Source organism: Zonotrichia albicollis, chromosome 6 (genome assembly GCF_047830755.1).
Source record: "Zonotrichia albicollis isolate bZonAlb1 chromosome 6, bZonAlb1.hap1, whole genome shotgun sequence".
NCBI classification, from domain to species: Eukaryota; Metazoa; Chordata; class Aves; order Passeriformes; family Passerellidae; genus Zonotrichia; species Zonotrichia albicollis.
The window spans coordinates 54307463-54325429 of NC_133824.1; the positions used below are offsets into that span (position 1 = coordinate 54307463).

Sequence of the window (17967 nt, forward strand, 5' to 3'; positions counted from 1 at the left end):
AGGTAGATGTAGTAGAGACAGCTGTTTAAGGCACCTCAGCTTTATCTTTTCCTTCACAGTGCTGGTACCAGCACAAGTTATCAGTATCTCCTGATTCAGCCAATCATTCAGCTTATGAAAATGTAACTGTAAATGAAAGACTGGCACTCTCAGCACAGAGGGGGCACCATGTGAGCATCCCTCTCCTTCAGTACCCCTCCACACCCAGCTCAGCTTAAAGAAACCACAAACCTTAACCCATGTCCCTTACAGAGAAGGGGAGTGTCAGACATGCTGTCAGATCTATGGGACAGCATAAGATGACTCTTCATCTTTACAGCTCCTAACCATTTTTTGATACTTCAATTGTCACGGACATCTTTTCATAAAAATCCTTTCTTTAGGATTTTCCCTTCTGGGAAGCTGAAGCCCCAGAAAAAGAATGTAAACAATGGTTATCTGCTGCTGAGGAATGCAACAGGTGCATCTGTGATTGGCCCATGTTGGATGTGTATAATTAATGGCCAATCAAGGACTGAGCTCTCTCTGGGACAGAGTGGGAGAGAGCTCCTTTGTTATTCATTCCTTTCCTATTCTTAGCTTAGCCAGCCTTCTGAGAACTTTCTCTCTATTCTTTTTAGCATAGTCATAATGTAATATATATCATAAAATAATAAATCAAGCCTTCTGAACATGAAGTCAACATTTTTGTCTCTCCCTTCATCCTGAAAACCCTTGTGACCACTGTGACAATCAATAGCAGGAAGAAAAAGGATACAGGTTATCCAAGTAAATTCATAAAACATAGCACATACTCAAGGGAATCTATCAGTTTCTTAGGATCCACAGGAGGTGGGTACACAACTTCCTCGATCTGTTTCCGATTGCAATAGGCATAGGCAGTGGAAACGTGTGTGAACACCTCCAGATTCTTCATTCGTTGTGCCATGGACAGGAGCTGTTGTGTGGCAACCACATTTAACTGCACCGCATCTCTATTGATTCAACAGAAATGTCATTAGCAGAAAGCAAGACAAAAACAAGCAGAAATAAAATTCATTCCTAAAGGCCTCATTGGTGGGTATATAAAGCATCCCTGAATTCTCCAACCAACCCCAAAAAAGCAGCTTTGATACTTCCCTAATTTTCTGCTTAGAATAACATACCACAGTCCTAATCTAGAACACCTCCCAATGTTCAGAATAATGCTCCTTGCACCCTTTTCTTACCAACTTCCTTTGATTTCCTCAATCTAAATCCCAATTGTACGTTTTCCAAGAAACATAAAGGAAATTATGCAACAACACCAAGCTTCCATAAGATGCACCTCTGAACTTCCAAGTTCAAGTTGAGAGAGGTCAACAACTTGGAGGCTTAGTGGGCCAGTAAGTTAGAGACTGGCATCTTCTTGTAGGATACCAAAAGGCTCCATGCAGGATGGAAGGAAGGGGAAAAAAAAAAAGGGCAAACCACCAAGAAGCACCCCTCCATTCCAGCTCCAGCACTGCTCATTCCTGTGTTTAAGGACACCAGAGCAGAGTAGGTGTATCTCTACAGCTCCCAGCAGATAACAGCTTGCTGACCAACTCCTATGATTATTTTATAGTTTACATCTTCTCTCCAGCCTACAGACTTGCTGTGGGCACCAGCTCCCTTGTACACAGTGTACTATCAAGTTTCAAGAGCACAGCTAAGCAACACTTAAAAGTCTTAAACACTTAAACACTTAAAAGTCTTTGCAAAAAAAGTGTTACATTAAAAGCAACAACAAACTCGGTATTCCCCCAAACAATCACTGATTTTCTGAATGCTTTATCTCACATTATTACTGAAATGGGGGACAGGAACGGAGCATTATCCCAAAGCAATTAACATCAATGGTAACTAATTAGTTTGCTACCTCTTTCAACAAGTCAAAAGAGCTCATAATCCCAGCTGTGTGCACCACTTCTTGTTTTCATCTCTCTCCCTGTGCATCTACTTCTCCCCACTTCCTTCCAATGCAAACCTCCATTATCAATAAGGGACTTTTAAAAAAACAGGAAGAAAAGCTGAGCTGTATTCTCCTGTTTTTCTTATCAGGTAAGAGAGAAAGGACTAGAACCTCCCACACACAACTTTCCTCTGAAAATGTGCATTCCTTTTCTAACAAGGCAGGCCAAAGGAATAGTTTGTGCTTACACCAGGAGGAAAACTGGCATTACTAGGGAGAACAGTAGATGTAGCTACAGGTTATTTGTAGCCTTTCTACCCTATTTGCAACACTGGGCAGACACTTGATTCACCCCCTCCCTTTGAGCACCATTGGTTTATCAGACCAGGGTAAACAGAATTTTAGACTCACCTTAGTTGTTCATTGAATCTGACTGTAGCAGCACAATGAAATATAATATTAATGCATTCTATAAGTTCTTCCTTGATCGGTTTACTAAGATCCAGTTCAGGCTGTGAAAGTTCACTCTCAACTACTATTATTTTTTCTTTGAAGTCTTGTTGCTCTTCTCTCAATCTGTCAAAGAGCTGTCAAATATAACAGGACTATAAACTCAGTGAAGGTAAGAGAAACAATTCATTTAAGTGAAGAAAAATCCCACATTCTTTGTCTATGCCTTCTAACTTCTCAAGATCATCAGGAAGTTAGAACAGTGCATTAGCAATACCGTAAGAACATGTTACAGACTTCTCATAAACTATATTTTTTGTTTCCAACACAAGGAAAGGGAACAGTCTACCCACTTCCCAAGCTTGATAATAGCTATTCAAATTCTTATATAAGTCATGTTGGACTTTAGGTTTAGAAATCTTGCATTAAGATTTACAAATTTCAAGTGATTTAAGAAACACTACGCTTAAATTATGCCAGTCTTGGAGAACCACATTAGAACATCTGATTAAGCTTAATCAAATTGGTGTTCAATTCCCCCTGAAAAAAATCTCATCAAAATGATATTCCATCAAGAATTCTTCTCATAAATAGCCGTGTTCTAGCCAGGTGGCTTAACACACGGATCAAAATTCTTGCCTCATCTTATTTACACTCATTAGTATGCAAGTTCTCCTGAGCCACACAGTAGTGAGGCAATAAAACACCCTTGAAAGTTGCAGAAGAGCAGACCCTTCTTTACTGTCCAGGGACCAATATCTTAAAACTGCTTCAACACCAGTCAATTATACTGTATTAAAACCATGGCAGTACTCTCTTTTTCCTGCCCAAGCATGTGGTTATACCAAATACAAATAGTCAAAGACATTTCCTTAAAGAATGACATTAATTAATTTTAAACTATAAATTAAGTCACCTAATGGTGCAGTTTCACAACACTTTAGGCAATATAAGCTTGCATTTCTACCACAGAGACTGCTCTATAATTTCTTTATTCCTGTTGCTTCTTTGACACTGGCAAGAGCAAGAAGCCCCAGAGCTGTGTGACCTAAAAAAGGTCCAGCTCTTTTTTTAGAGATGTTTATTCAGCCCAAACATGAGCTACTGCAACTCCTTGTGTGGCCACCTCAAGTAGCAGTGCTAATTCTACATGAGAACATGGTACATCTCCACTTTGAGGTTTGACTGCATTTTGCAAACATGAAGCTTCACTTTATAGGACAAAGTTGCCAAGACAGCATTTAAAGCCTCTGCAACTCTTATGGGTACAACAAACACTTCTTACCTGAGGGCAGAAACTTTGTGTGATTTTGAAAAATAAGCCTACTATGTTTTTGGTTGGAATGATGGCACCTTCCTCTGGGGAGCTGAAGCAACTGCCTGTTAACCACATTTATGTGTGATATTGCCTTATAACAGAAAAGCAGTACCATGGATGAGCTCTTCAAGAGCCAGTTTTTATTTTTCATACATCCATCACACCTGTTATATCCCTTTTCACAACCATAGTAATTATTCCCACACACCCCTTACTAGCACTGCCACCAGGACTAAGGAGAAGAAATACCTTGACTGCATGCAACACATATGGCAAATCAGCAGAGGAATTAGATACCTGAAGTCCAAAGAAAGTAGAAACCTCAACACTGTTTTGCTATTTGGAGCCCAGTTTATTTCACATTTATTTTATTTATCACCATGTTCACCCAATTAGACTTCAAACTCTTCAAGAAACAGAACATTGAAAGACCTCCACAACACTTAATGAGTCCTAAATTGTGAAGAACTACTGGCAGTGCCCTTGCAACTGGACAGCTTAAGACAATAGATCTTAAGGTTTTCATAGACTTTTTGGAAGAATCTTGATGACACCAAAGCCATTTAGACAATGGACTTTCAATCTTATCTACTAATTTGATAAAGACAGAACAAACATCTGGCCCTATTCTACATCTATGCACAGATGAGCAACTCCACCCCTGCACGTTCCTGCCTCAAGCAGTAACAGGACTTCTGCTGGGAACCTGCTCCAGCAATAAGTGCTCACCAAGACTCAAAGCACATCAGATTTTTATCTCAATGGGAGCTAGAACAGACTACAAGCAGACTTTACTCAAATTTAAAAGCCTTTTACAACAGGTTTCCTAAAAGCCATACTGAGCCTTACAGCTTACCAAAGCTGAAATCAGTCCACACTAGTGCTACTTCTCTGTCTGCCCAAATGCTCCCCACATGTTTTGGGGTAATAGTGTATACAAAAAGTGGATTGAGAAATGTTTCCTTTTGCATCTCAGAGCTTAGTCTGGAGATCTTTTCTTTGTTTCAGGGCAGCAACAAACTGAAGGTTTTGTGTAGAGAGAACATGCAACTGAATTTTAAGACAGAACCCCACTGTAACTCATTCTGTTTTATGACATTGCACAAGACTACAGGAAGATGCTTTTTGAGCAATGAAATACAGTTTTTTGACTGGTTACAGAAAATAATTAACTAGGGAATAGCCATCCTCATATCTGCTATAATCCCAGCTAGTCAAAGTTGTAGAAATCCACTGCTGTACTTTAAACAACTTACCCCTAAGTGCATTCATAGCTCCTTATTGATTGCCCTCTAGCACCTTCTAAGGACACAATTTCTGCAGACTACATTGTATCTCAATGAAAAAATTAAACTGCTGACACCTGTGTTTCAGAGAGAAAGGCCCAGATAGAAATAAACAAACTCTGCTTTAGCAAAATTCATGCTAGAAATCTCTCCTCATCCTTCCCATCATGAACAGGATACTCTCTAAGGAGGAAAATGGGCAACAGAGATGGATAATTCTACACTTAGCAAGAAAGGTCAGCCTAGCTCACCAAAATATCAAGGTAATGAGTCTCTTCAGGAGCCAAGCATTTGACCCAGCTTGCACAGAAAATCCTTCAGAGAGCCACTTTAGAATCCTTTATAATTCCACAGCACAGACCTTCAGTGCCTTTCTAGCTGTCCCAGGCTGACCAATCTGCTAAGCCAAACATTTCTGTTCCACTTACAAATGTAAGTTCCCGTTGAGATGACACATTCTTATTTACTGCTAGATCCAGTAGCACATTCCAGAAAAAAAGAGAAGGCACAAGGTGAAAAAGTGACTTGCTTGAAATCTTTAAGAGTCTCAAACTGTCTTACAACTCCCAGTCCACTGCCTCTTGTACTTGATTTTATATTCTCTAACAAGCTCTGAAAGAGATTTTTACTTCTCATTTCTGCATTACAGCTGAACATCCTCCTCCTGAATTAAATTCAGGATAATTTTCAACTACTGGCTTTGTTAGAGACCAACATCTTGAAGCAGTTATAGAAGCACTGCCAGGTCTTAGATTTTGTATTTCTGTTAGAACAACAACAACAAAAAAAAATTAACAATAACATTTTGCTTTAGACAGACTGAAGTTGTTCTCAAAATGAAATGAGAACATCATAATGAAGGACAAAAATGAACTTTGTGAGCATATGACACATACCTTAGAGCTGGTAATCTCTTCTATTCGTGCTTCAGCTGTCTGTTTTGCTTTTTTTCTTACCAGTACATACACTGCCTTCACTTTAGGACAGGATCTGAGCAGCTTTTCCAAAAGCACTTTTCCCACAAAGCCTGTAGCTCCTGTCAGGAGGATGTTTTTTCCTTCATAGAATTCAGGAATGGAAACCATTGTGACCTTCACAAAAGATAAAATCAAAAAGTATGTTAAAGAACTTACAGATTCCAGATTTGCAGAAAATTGAATAATCATATCTGTGCCTGTTTATACCTGAAAGAAATGCTTAACAGATTTTTTTACCTATACCCAGTACTCGAAGTCATCTTTTTTCACAACATTCTGAAAGATTCCCACAGGGTCACTGCAGTCATTCCAGATCTTGCAAACTGCTCCTGTTAACAGTGTTTTAAAGACTGAGATATCCACTCAGCCAGGAAAATAGCCCAACTTCAGTCTGGTTTTGCCTGTGTGTGCACAGTCCTTTACCACTCCAAGGGGCTGCTGCATGTGAACTAGAGGTTGCATGATTAAAATGTAATCACAAATGGATTCTTCAAACCCACTGACAGAAGACAGGGAGCCAAGCATCCCAATTGCTGCAATTTTGACAGTGCCAGCAGAGCCCTCTGTCACTGTTAGGATGAGCCTCCCTACCAATTAAACTAAACCAGAGAGAAGGTTGAGTTAGTTGTTTGGAATGGGATCTGATAGTTTTACACTGATTACAAAAAACCCATACAGATTCACAGATAAGAGTTTTCCAACTGCTTCATCCATGAAGTCATTTGGAAGGAAAAAAACCAAATAAAGTGATTAGAATTCTCAATAAACTAAGATGTAACCACAAATACACCTCCTAATAAAATGAAGGGTAAGGGATTATTACTCAAATTCAGCACAAAGCTAGAAAGTGCTTTGGGTTTTGCTTCAGTTAGTAAGTTAACCTTGAGAGTCATGATTCTTTTCCCCTCCCTTTATCAGCCTCTTGGAAATGATGTCATTCTTGCTAAGAGAAACTGAAATTATTTTTGAGGACAAATATGGTATGTCTCACAATAAAGTGAGAACATGGCCTTTAGGATCAGTCACAGTGCATCATCCAGAGCTGCCATTCTTAAAATCATCTTTACTGTGACCTTAACCAGTTTACTTTCACTAGATAAGATGGTAGCATTATGATACACTTCCACCACATTTTACCAATCTTTCTGATTAGACTCCTCAAAATCCTGAGCTGATGCAGTGATGTAGTAATTATAGTCCTATACAGCAGTTCCATGCAAATTGCCACAACCAAAACACTCCCACAAAGGGACCACGGAGAGTAACAGAATGTTCTGAGCTGGAAGGGACCCACAAGAATCATCCAGCTCTCAAGTGAGTGGCCCATAAGGGGATTGACCCCACAGCCTTGGTGTTATCAGCATCACACTGACCAGCTGAGCTCATCTGAGGGATAGAATCCATAAAACCATGGAACTAAAAAAAAAAACAAAAAACCCACAGAACTGAGAATCTTTAAACACAGATGGAATGCTTCTTAGGCAAATAAGGATTACAACACTGAATACCTTAACAGGGTGAGAACCTTTCTACACCTGCCACCCAGGAATAAAGGTGCAAAGAACTGAACTCAGTTCTTTCAAGACAGCAAGATCCTGCAAGCAGGGTCTTACCAGGGAATGCACAGAATGTATGTTAGGAGTGAACATCTAATTTGTCCTTTTTGCCTGAAAAGTAAGTAAATATTTTTGGAACACCTCTTTGTCAGGTACCCACCAGATCAAAGCAATTGTGCTCTGTTTTTCATGTGCTCATATCTCAACAGACTCTGAATAAGTTCCAAATGATAACTTGCTAGAAATGAGTTACTACCTACAAGTCTGGGTACCAAGTGCTATGTCAGATACTCCAAATCCTTCTTTTGACTCCCTTCTTTGAGAAGTGAAGCATCTAACAGCAGAGAGTAGGATACAGCAGCAAGTTTAGAGCAGAGCAAGCACTACTATTTCCACTAACCACAGTACATCACCTGGAATTGTTTCTTTGAAGGTCAAGAGAAAAAGTTATTTACATTAAAACACTTCCACCACACAATTAAGAGACTAATGCAAATCTGAAAGCACAGCTCCTGCCACAAAGCATGGAGTGCAAGACACAGCATGCTTATGAGTCATTTTTCCCTGTTCAGTTAAGGTACAGGCCTGCTGTCTTTACCATGGCTCAAAGTCACAGTTAATACTCTTCAGGTATGTCTTCCCCATAACTTTTGTTTTCCTGGTCTTTGTGTACACCACTCACTTCCTCCTAAAGATCTGCATGATCACTCCCATGTAAAGGACAGGATTTCAGTTCCCTCAAAGAGGAAGGCAAAAACTCATGCAATCATTACTGCAGCAATTTTGTCACTAAGAATTAGTTTTGTTATGGTTCCTACATACCCTTCTTACTAATTTACCTAACTAGCCATAATTTCTATTTTTTACACTTTGAGACCCTATGAGAGTATCTAATGCTATCCATTCACCTGTCCTTCCTCAAAGAAAGGTTTAATCCTGCCTCTGACACAATGCAAACCTGCTTACATGGGCAGAGTCTTTGGCTACATCTACACAGAACCTTGGACAATACCCAGTACATGGCTATGGTCCAACACCTGCTTCTGAAAGCCATGAAAGCAATGAAAAGTTATGCTGTCAGTGGAAATACCTGTGTTGCTGTAGTCCAGCCTTTTAAGTGACTGCAAAATCTGACAAATATTTAAGCTCAGTGATGTAAAGAAAACTGGCACAAAATAGGTCAAAGTTTCCTGCTTCAATCATTTCTGATCATATTCCTTTGTGTAAGAGGCTGAAATCAGAATACCAGACCTACAAAACATCAACATCCAGAGCTATGATGAACCACAACGATGAAATGGGTTCAATTAAAAAACCAGGACTATGCACAAATACATTTACACTTGGGAGGCAGCAACACTTATGTTTGCAGGCTAATTTTTTGGTTTTTTTAAAGGATTGAGAAATATTTCCTTTAAGAAACTGTCAATCCCATTTCTCTGGTTCTCCAGCAACCAAACTTTGGTAGACCTTATTCATAGCAACTCCCCACACTGAGATTGTCTTCTACTTCCATTACTCTGGAAGATTCCAGCTAGAAAACATAACTGGTGACTTTTTCAGAAGTACACATTGTTGTCAACATTACAGCAATAAACACAGGGACTATGAGAGAACTGCCTAAAAGCACCAAATTGGATTTAAAGGGTAAAAACCACGCATGGAATCTAGGTGTGAATGATCCAAGTCTGAATCCAGCAGCCTATGCTTTGCTAGGTTAGAAAGAAAGGTTATCTCAAGCACAGGGAAAGGAAAGAATGTTCCCATTCTCCACCTACCTTTCCCTGCCTTCTCCGAGAATGTATGTCCACATGCCAGTGAGCACAGCACTGCTGGCAACTCCTCATCTCTAACTTACAAGCTATAAAATATTACTTTTTAAAGTTCTTTACAGCAGCAAATTACTGAAGAATCACAGGATTGATAGGGTTGGAAGAACTATTTTATTAATTCTGTTTTTAAATAAAACAGTCAAGAAATACAGGAATAGTAGGAATGTAGTTCCTATCAGAAATTTAGTTTAGTCTCCAACACATAACAAGCTGGTACAAGTGCAAAAAATATATCTACCTTGCAAGGTACCACAGCAAAAACAAATTTAGCATGTTAAGGTTGTTAAGTGTCAGCAATCACTTTATCTATCTGGTTTAGAGCACATATGGTTTGTTTACAATATCTGTTAACAAGCAATACATATTGTCACCAGTTACCCAATCATCTGTTAACACCTACCTCTTCAAACACACACAGAGAATTCCTACCAAACATAAAATTGTCTAATCCACACTGTGGGATATCTAAAACCCTGTATTATAAACACCTTTTTGAGCTAATAGGCAATACAAGTCTAGAAAAAAGAAATTTGATTTTGAAAGGCTTAATGAGAGTTCTGTAAAGAATTCACACTCTAGAAGAGAAATGCTCAAAACCCCCACATTACCCTGAGGTATAAACAGCCTTTGCTAGAGGAATCTTACTTGAAGCTGCTACAGGGATCCTTCTGAATTCCCAGGTTCAGGGCTAAGCCCACGGTGACACTTTGTAGATATGCTTGTATGAAGGATGCTGCCCTCTGATAAGTGAAGAGTTCATAAGCACTTCAGGAAAAAAAAAAAAAGAAAAACCACCAGCAAACCAACACTCCAGGATCCTAGCCAACATTCCCCATCTTGCAAAAAATTCTCGTGTCCAAGGCTGAGCAAGTGCTTTTATGGAGCAAACAACAGCAGCTCTGTTTGCCTCCAGAGCTACTGCAGCAACATTGAACTCCCAGCTTCAGAGGGCTCTGACTCTCAAAACAAGGACAATTCTGTTTTTAACAGGAAAATGATCAGTTCCCAGATTTGTCCAAACACAGATCAAGATGCTTAAAGATGTGCTTTCCAAGTGCCAGGAAAGCCTGCTGCTGCAGTTCCACTAAATGTTTAAATGCTAAATCCAGCAGCCAGACAGTGTGCATGTGTGTCCTTGTTAGAGATTAAATGCTCTGTCTTCTGGTTTATCACTGACAAACATTAGGTCAACAGCATGCTCCCTCCAAATTCAATCCTATCAAGATTATTGCTCACAGGAAATGGAAAATGTGCATTTCCCAACCTCTCAAACATCAGCAACAAAACACAAAGTTCTGCAAAAACACAGCCCAACAAATCAATTTGCCCCTTCCCTCCGACAGCTTGAACCCAACACTAGCAGGAGTAAAAAGCAGAAAAAGTAAGGTGGTAGAAGTATTTTGTTTAGGTATATTCAGAAGATGAAATTTGTCCAGACATCAAATCTGAGTGCACCAAGTGTGTTTAAATACCACACACACTCCCCACTGCATCCACACCAGACAAAAATCATTACAGAAGTCCCACATACAGAGCTCCAATTGCCACATTACAAGGACACCATCACAAGCCAAAAAAAAAAAAAATCTGGGAACTGGAAAGATTGGAGAGACTCGGGCAACAAAAGAAGTAATATTTAACTCATCTAAACAAGGTGACTGCCAGAAAGACAAGTCTGGGTCATGTCATATTATATCATATCATCATGTCTCAGTTCATCTGTGCCTTGTTGCCACAAAAGCAAATCAATGAATGCTATCAGCAGAATGCCCACATTTTCAAGCACCACAAGGGCCAATGACCTACCCTATGTGGCCAATACCCAGGCAGCATATCTCCAAAGGATACAGTCTGTTTGCCTTTGTGGTCCAAGGTTATAGCCATTGGGAAACCTTATCTGTGAAAGATACTGCTTTAAAGGATGAGTAGACTGTAAACTGCTTTGGGTGCAAGTTAACCCTAAAGCATACCTATTCCAAACTTCCCAATCACATGGAAGATGTGGGATTCTTCCCTCAGCTAGAAGAAGGACAGATTTATCCATGTTTTAGATTTCACCAGCATTCTTATCTACTCTCTGCAAGTTCATTTTCTGTACTAGCTGTAAGCCAGGGACCAAGAAAATCTAACACACCTCTAGGAGCTGGAAAACATAGTGGCAGGCTTGAAAGCTAATTAGAACAACTAAGTTTGGAAGAATTATCAAAATAGGCCCACTAATCCAACATCAACTAGCCAGTCTTTGGGTAATATGCCAGAGCTCAAGTGTCTCACAACACACTTTCCACACAATAATGGGGATGGATTCAGGGTAATACTGTGTTCTCTACATGTGAAATACAACAAAACTAAATCAATCTGAAGGACCAGGCCCAAAACTGCAGCATGGATAAATGCCACCAGAAGTCCCAAAACTCTATGGCAAACTTGTGGCTGACACCCAGTGATTTAAGAGAATTTCTGACTCAGTGATTTAAGAGAATTTCTGAAAAATAATAAGGCATTTCAAACTAGTTGAACATCTTCAGGATTGAAGACTAGAAAGAAACTTCCCAACTGCCAATGAAAAGATTTGTCCTCTTTAAATCATTTATCTAATGAAACACAATACCAGTTCGAGTAACCAATCTAGTTAGGTCAAAGTTTACATAGCTGAGTGTATAGCTCTGTGTACAAAAATAAAGTAGACTTGCTTTTCAAACAGTTCTCCTCACTATTCTTAACCACTGAAATATGCTAGATACTGAAAGTAGGCCCTAGAATGTGTGCTCCTCAAGCTACATTCCTCCTGGATACATTACTACCTCTGGCAGCACATGCATTCAAGGGAAGGAGCATTATTGAATTGAATTAGGTGAGACTTAGCTAATACTGCATATGATCTCTTTAACAGCACTACAGACCATTAATATCAAAATTCACGTTGATAGCAGACACAGAAGTAGTTCTGTCACTTTCTTTTAGATGACAATGACAAAACCCAAGTACAGTATTCACTCAATTGCTTTGGGAAGGTGGTGAATTGGGACCAACCAACCCATGGCCACCCAATAACTTACCAGCAGAATTCAGCCCAACTCATCAACTGCTTCACCAAAGACACCCTTGTGAAATGAGATACTCTGAAGTGAGGGCTGTGCTCACAGCCATGGAGTGTTTAACCTCTTTTAGTCCTTTACTCTTAAAGAGCAGACCCGGATTTCAATGTGGGCCACTGTTGAGTTGATCTCAGCAGAACTCTCCAGAGCTATTCAATGCCTGTGGTTACACAGATATTTCTCAAGCATGTGTTCACACACCTTCCTTCAGCCAAAGTTCTGATTGTACTACAAATTTCCACTTACTTGTGCCTATACTCAGAGGCATTCTGTACCAGATGACTTTGTAATTACTTCTTGGTAAGTAATCTGTTCACAAAGTACATACTAGGGAAGTCCCTTGCTTTGCTGTAAATATGTTTCTTTTACAGACAGTCCCTCCTGCAAAAATTAATTGGAACAAAGTAGGAGGTTTTTACAATCCCTTTATAATTAGGTTATAAGCTGACATTTTTCTAAATTGTTTACAGTTGGAGTCTAGTCATCAAGTGCACAGTGAAGAGGGAAAAAAAAAGAAAAAAAAAAGTCTCTTTTGGCATAGTTAAACTCATTTCTCAAAATTGCACAGAAGGCAGAGATCAGGTCAGAAATTAAGCTATTCCAGAAAAGCATATCCCACATAAGAACATTAACTGTACTCCATCACCAGTTAATGTGAAAACATGTTTAACACACATGCAGGGAGAATCTTAAACAAATTATAGGAAATCAAGAGACAGGCAAATTCAAGATTTGGTGAACAGAAGCTGAGTTCCAGATCATTTTATCTAATTTAATTGGAAATCTGCATTAGAATCTCTTTTGCACTTTTGGTTATGAAAAGGATTACAAGATAAAGCCTCACTGTTTATCAGAGTAGTTGCATAAATCATGGCTCTGACTTTGCATATATCATTACTCTTGAATTAACCCCTACAGGAGAACAGAGCCTGTCTGAAGGACACATCTACAACACAATGGGCAGAGCAGCACTCACAGCTGACTCTCCATCACTCAGTTTTTACTCACTGCCTTAGCAAAACAGGCCACAGGCATCACTTCAGCCTTCAGAGGAACCTGAAGGTGGAATATATCCACCTGATATCCAGCCCTGATTCTCATGGAACATTGCTGCAGCTACCACTGTGATACTGTCATTTTGCTGGGAGGGGAAAGCCAAAAATCAAGTAAATACAAGGGGGTGGGGGAACACACAACATTCAAGTGCTCAGCAGTTTGTCAAGTTTCAGTGATAAGAGACTTACAGTATCTTTGTTTCAGCGTTAACTCCTTAATCTTGGTAATTAAAACCCAGATCCACCTTTTCATATATTGATCAGACAAGACAAGGATAACTACCCAAAACCTGCACCTGCAATTACATTCTGTTCAAACTTATTATTCACAAAGCAATTACAATTGGAATACTTAATCAAGAACAAAAAGCCCAGCTCTTATTCTTCTCATGTTTTAAATTACACAGAGGGCCTGAATCATGTTTTACAATAGACATTACACATTGAATTTAAAGTCCTAGGAAACAACACTTCCAGATTCCTCCCATATTTTTCCAAATCTCTTACAATTAAATGGTATTTTCTCTTCTACTATGTTCCTGCAGAAATTCACAATAATTCTTTTGAAACCTAAAAATTACTCATTTATCTGACAAGTGCTCTACCAAGTCATATTTGAAACATAATCACCTTCTAAAGGAAAAAAAAACACACTAGTTTACCCTTCCTTTGTTCCAATACATGTGGAACAAACAACAACAACAAAAAAAGCGCCTATTTCCACCATTTTCTTCCCTTTAAAAGTCACTTAAACAGACACTCAAAGCAAGTTGTACCAAGAGATTGCCTACCTGTCTTCCAAACAGGATGCTGGCAGCCTCCCTCCTCCTCCTCCTCCTGTTCAGGATGGCAGATACTGATCCTGTGCGGCGCCAAGAGCTCCAATCTTAACTCCTATTTATGCTAATGGATGTCCTGTCCTATCAATTAAGCCTCTTGCACAAGGGGCTCTACAAATTTACAAACATCAGGCTGAACAATGGCGCAGAAAGGTGTGAGGTCCTGTGCGCACAGATGCCAACACCAACATCTGCTAAAAGCACGGCCTTTGTCACCACAGCGAGGGCACAAAGGGACAGGTGACATCTCTGGGGTCCCCACTACAGGACAGAGCTCAACAGAAACACAGTGCTCACTACAAAACACTCAGAAGACCAAAAAAAACCCAACCACCCAAACAAAAAAACCCTGAATACTCAAATGTTTACATAATGCAAGTGCTCCACAGCACCTACCAAACTAGCCAAGCACAACTCTTGCTGATATTGGCTCCTTTTCAGAATTTTTAGCTTGCCACTCAGCAGCTCAGCTTCCTGCAGACAAGTAGCAAGCAAACTACACGGAACATCCTCAAACACTGAATATTTTGTGACAAAAAACCAAACAGACACAACTTCCGGCTGAAGAAGCCAACCAAGCCTGAAGTCACTGCAACAATACATGTCTCCAACAACACCCAGGATCTTCTTCACTCACTTCAACCTTCCACATGGCTCTAAAACCATTTTAGTTTGTGGTGCATCCCCTTCCTAGCACCGGAAACAATAACCCCTGTGAGGAACTGGGAGCTCCTCCAAGAGCTAGAACTGAAAACAGGAAGAGGACAGTAAACTCTTCACTTTGTAGCAGCCAGAAGGAGATTCAGTTTGGCCTTTTGGTATGGATGGCTACAGTTTTGCTTCAATGTTAAATTTTATCAACAAGTATCAGCAGCTAACAACTAAGATATGGACAGGCTGGGTTATTCTGAAACTATAAAAAAAAAAAAAATTTATCCTGTCCAAAACTTACAGCCCCAACGTGCTTTCATTGTTAAATTGTGTCTAGTAAAGCTTCACTATACCTACAGCCCAGAAATAAAGACCAAGTACTTGCAGTAAAAAATGTAGAGAGATCTAGATCTGTCATTACTTTATAGCTCCGCAATAGGTAGAGGTTAAAAAAAAAACATAAAAACATAACCCATAAAATGAATCTTTCCTATCCATCTATAGGTTTTTGATGGGGAAATGGCTGAAATTTAAGGCACTGATATATGAGTGGAGAGTGAAAAACAAGGTAGAGAAGCTGAAGATCCTAGAAATCTACGATATACCTAGTATATAATTTCCAAATTGCTGAAATAATGGTATCTCATTTAAGAAGCACAGACGTGATACACAAATTGGGGATCAAGAAATACTGGCCTGCTCCAGTACAGATGGATGTCAGAGATAGTAAAACTCCTACATGCTCCACTTCTTAATTATTACCGAAAGAGTTATTAAAATATTTAAAAAAAAAAAAAAAGCTCCAGTTGCTAGAGCCTTGAAGTAGGTTAAATGAAATTAAAGGTTTCTATTTTCATGGGAATCAAGCTGGTTTCGATTACAAGCTCGCCATCAACCACTGTATCCCTGCACTCAGCTACACATTAAACTTCACTCAGGGAAGCGCTTTGGAGGACCCGGCGGTTCCCGCTCCGAGGAGGACGGCGAGCCTCGCCCGGGGCCCGGCCGGAGGAAGGGCTCCGCTGTTCCCGATGGAGGGAGCGCTCCCGGAGCACGGAGCCGCGGGGCTGGGGCTGGGGCACGGCCCATCCCGGCTCTCCCGCACGCTCCCGCCGCTCTGAGAGCCAGAGGGACCGTGGCCTTCCCTGCGAGCCCATTCCGTGGGCCGGCCCCGCGGCACGGGCTGTGCCCGAGGGGAGCCGCCGGGCGCTGCGGCCGCGGCCAGCGGCAGCGCCGGGCAGGCAGGGCCGGGGCGGATGGTGGTACCCAGGCCCGGGCCCTGCGGCGGGCGGAGCGGGGGCTTTCGGCCTCGCCCACGCTCCCCGCTTCGCTGAGCATCGACCGCGGCCGCCGCGCTCCGCCGGCCCGGCCGCCACCACGACGCGCCCCGGAGCTCCGCGGCGCCCCCCATCCATCCATCTATCCATCCATCCCTCCCTCCTTGCCGGAAAGGCGCGGCCGCCCCCTCCCCCAAGACCCCCCTCCCGGTCCGCGGGCGGGGCCGGCACGGCCGGGCGCGGCTGCCGGTACCTGCTGCGGGCGGTGGCGGCGCGGCCCCGGCGCTGCCCGGCCCCGGCTGTGCCCGCCCGGCGCTCGCCGCCCCGAGGGTCCCGCACGGCGGCACCGCACGGCCGCTCCCGTTGGCCGCTGCGCGCGCGCTCCCCGCGCGCCCATTGGCCGCTCGCGCCGCCGCTCGCGGGACAGGGAGGGCGCGGATTGGCGGGCGCCTTTGGCCCCGCCCCCAGCGGCGCCGCGCGCGGGGGGCCGCTCTCTCCCCCCTCACACCCACACGCAGCCGCACGCACCGAGGGTCACACACACACAGACAGACACACGGACACACACCGGGGATCACATACACAGGCAGACACACGGACACACACCGAGAGTAATACACACAGACAGACACACACCGAGGGTCACACACACAGACAGACACACGGACACACACCGGGGATCACATACACAGGCAGACACACGGACACACACCGAGAGTAATACACACAGACAGACACACACCGAGGGTCACACACACAGAGGGCCACACACACAGACAGACACACCGAGGGTTATCCACACAGACACACACAGGCACACACAGAGGGTCGCACTCACAGACACACACACACATAGACACACACAGAGAGTCACACACCCCCTCACACACACAGTCACACACACAGAGGGTCACACACAGATGCACACACACAGACACAGACACGCACACTCACAGAGGGAGAGATGCACAGTGCACACAGAGGATCACACACACTCACACTCACACACACACACACACTCACAGAGGGTCAGAGCACCCGGGGCTGCCGGAGCCCACGGGGCAAAGGCGGCACGACCCCGTACCAATGGCCGAGGATCGAGGAACCGTGGAGTGGTGGAACCACCAAGGCTGGGAGAGGCCTTTGAGAACACCAAGCCCAGCCACCAAGCCCTCACTGCTGCTGCAACCCCCAAAGCGCTGAGCTCAATTTTGGGATTATCAGATTGCCATTGATAGGCGCCGTATTTGTGTGCAAAAGTCACTGCGCTCCACTTGCCTCACTGTTTGTTACCAAATAGTGCAACGTGATGTTCTGGTGCTGTGCTGCCATGATGCCATGCCCTGCCACCATATGCCATTGGTTTCACAACTAAATATTGCATAGATGGACATGCATCAGCTGAACAAAAAAAAAAAAAAAAAAAAAACCCCAAAAGAAAAAAAAAAAGAGGCATTTAAAATTAGGAAACACCCTTTATAAACTTGTGTAACCTGTACTATCCAGATTACTGTACAAATAAGGTATTATAGGAGAATTGTTGTAAGCACAGTCTTGGCTTATGCAAGGGCAGGTTGGTTTTTCAGAATGATTTGAGGGCCATGAGAATGAGAGCTCTGCTCACATCCTCCACAGCAGCCCAGTGATTATTTTATACTTATTTTTAGATATGTATTCTCATGATTTTTTCACTCCAGAGTAGTTCCTCCTGGTACC

The 17967-nt window shown here is 42.1% G+C and overlaps 1 protein-coding gene across 2 annotated transcripts in view; it reads right to left on the bottom strand.

The window, feature by feature from the left end:
• FAR1 (fatty acyl-CoA reductase 1) overlaps positions 1-16661 on the bottom strand; it is a 33535-nt gene extending 16874 nt beyond the window's left edge. The window contains exons 1-4 of one of the 2 annotated variants that reach the window (XM_005491082.4): positions 16505-16661; positions 5863-6057; positions 2324-2499; positions 795-974 (exon numbers count right to left, since the gene is read on the bottom strand). In XM_005491082.4, coding sequence (XP_005491139.2) covers positions 795-974; positions 2324-2499; positions 5863-6057; positions 16505-16648 — 695 coding nt within the window. In that variant the 5' untranslated portion in view covers positions 16649-16661. Of the gene's footprint in view, positions 1-794; positions 975-2323; positions 2500-5862; positions 6058-9976; positions 9999-16504 lie in introns of those variants that run through there. The other variant, XM_026795854.2, reaches the window with a different exon arrangement.
• Between the last annotated feature and the right edge of the window lie 1306 nt (positions 16662-17967).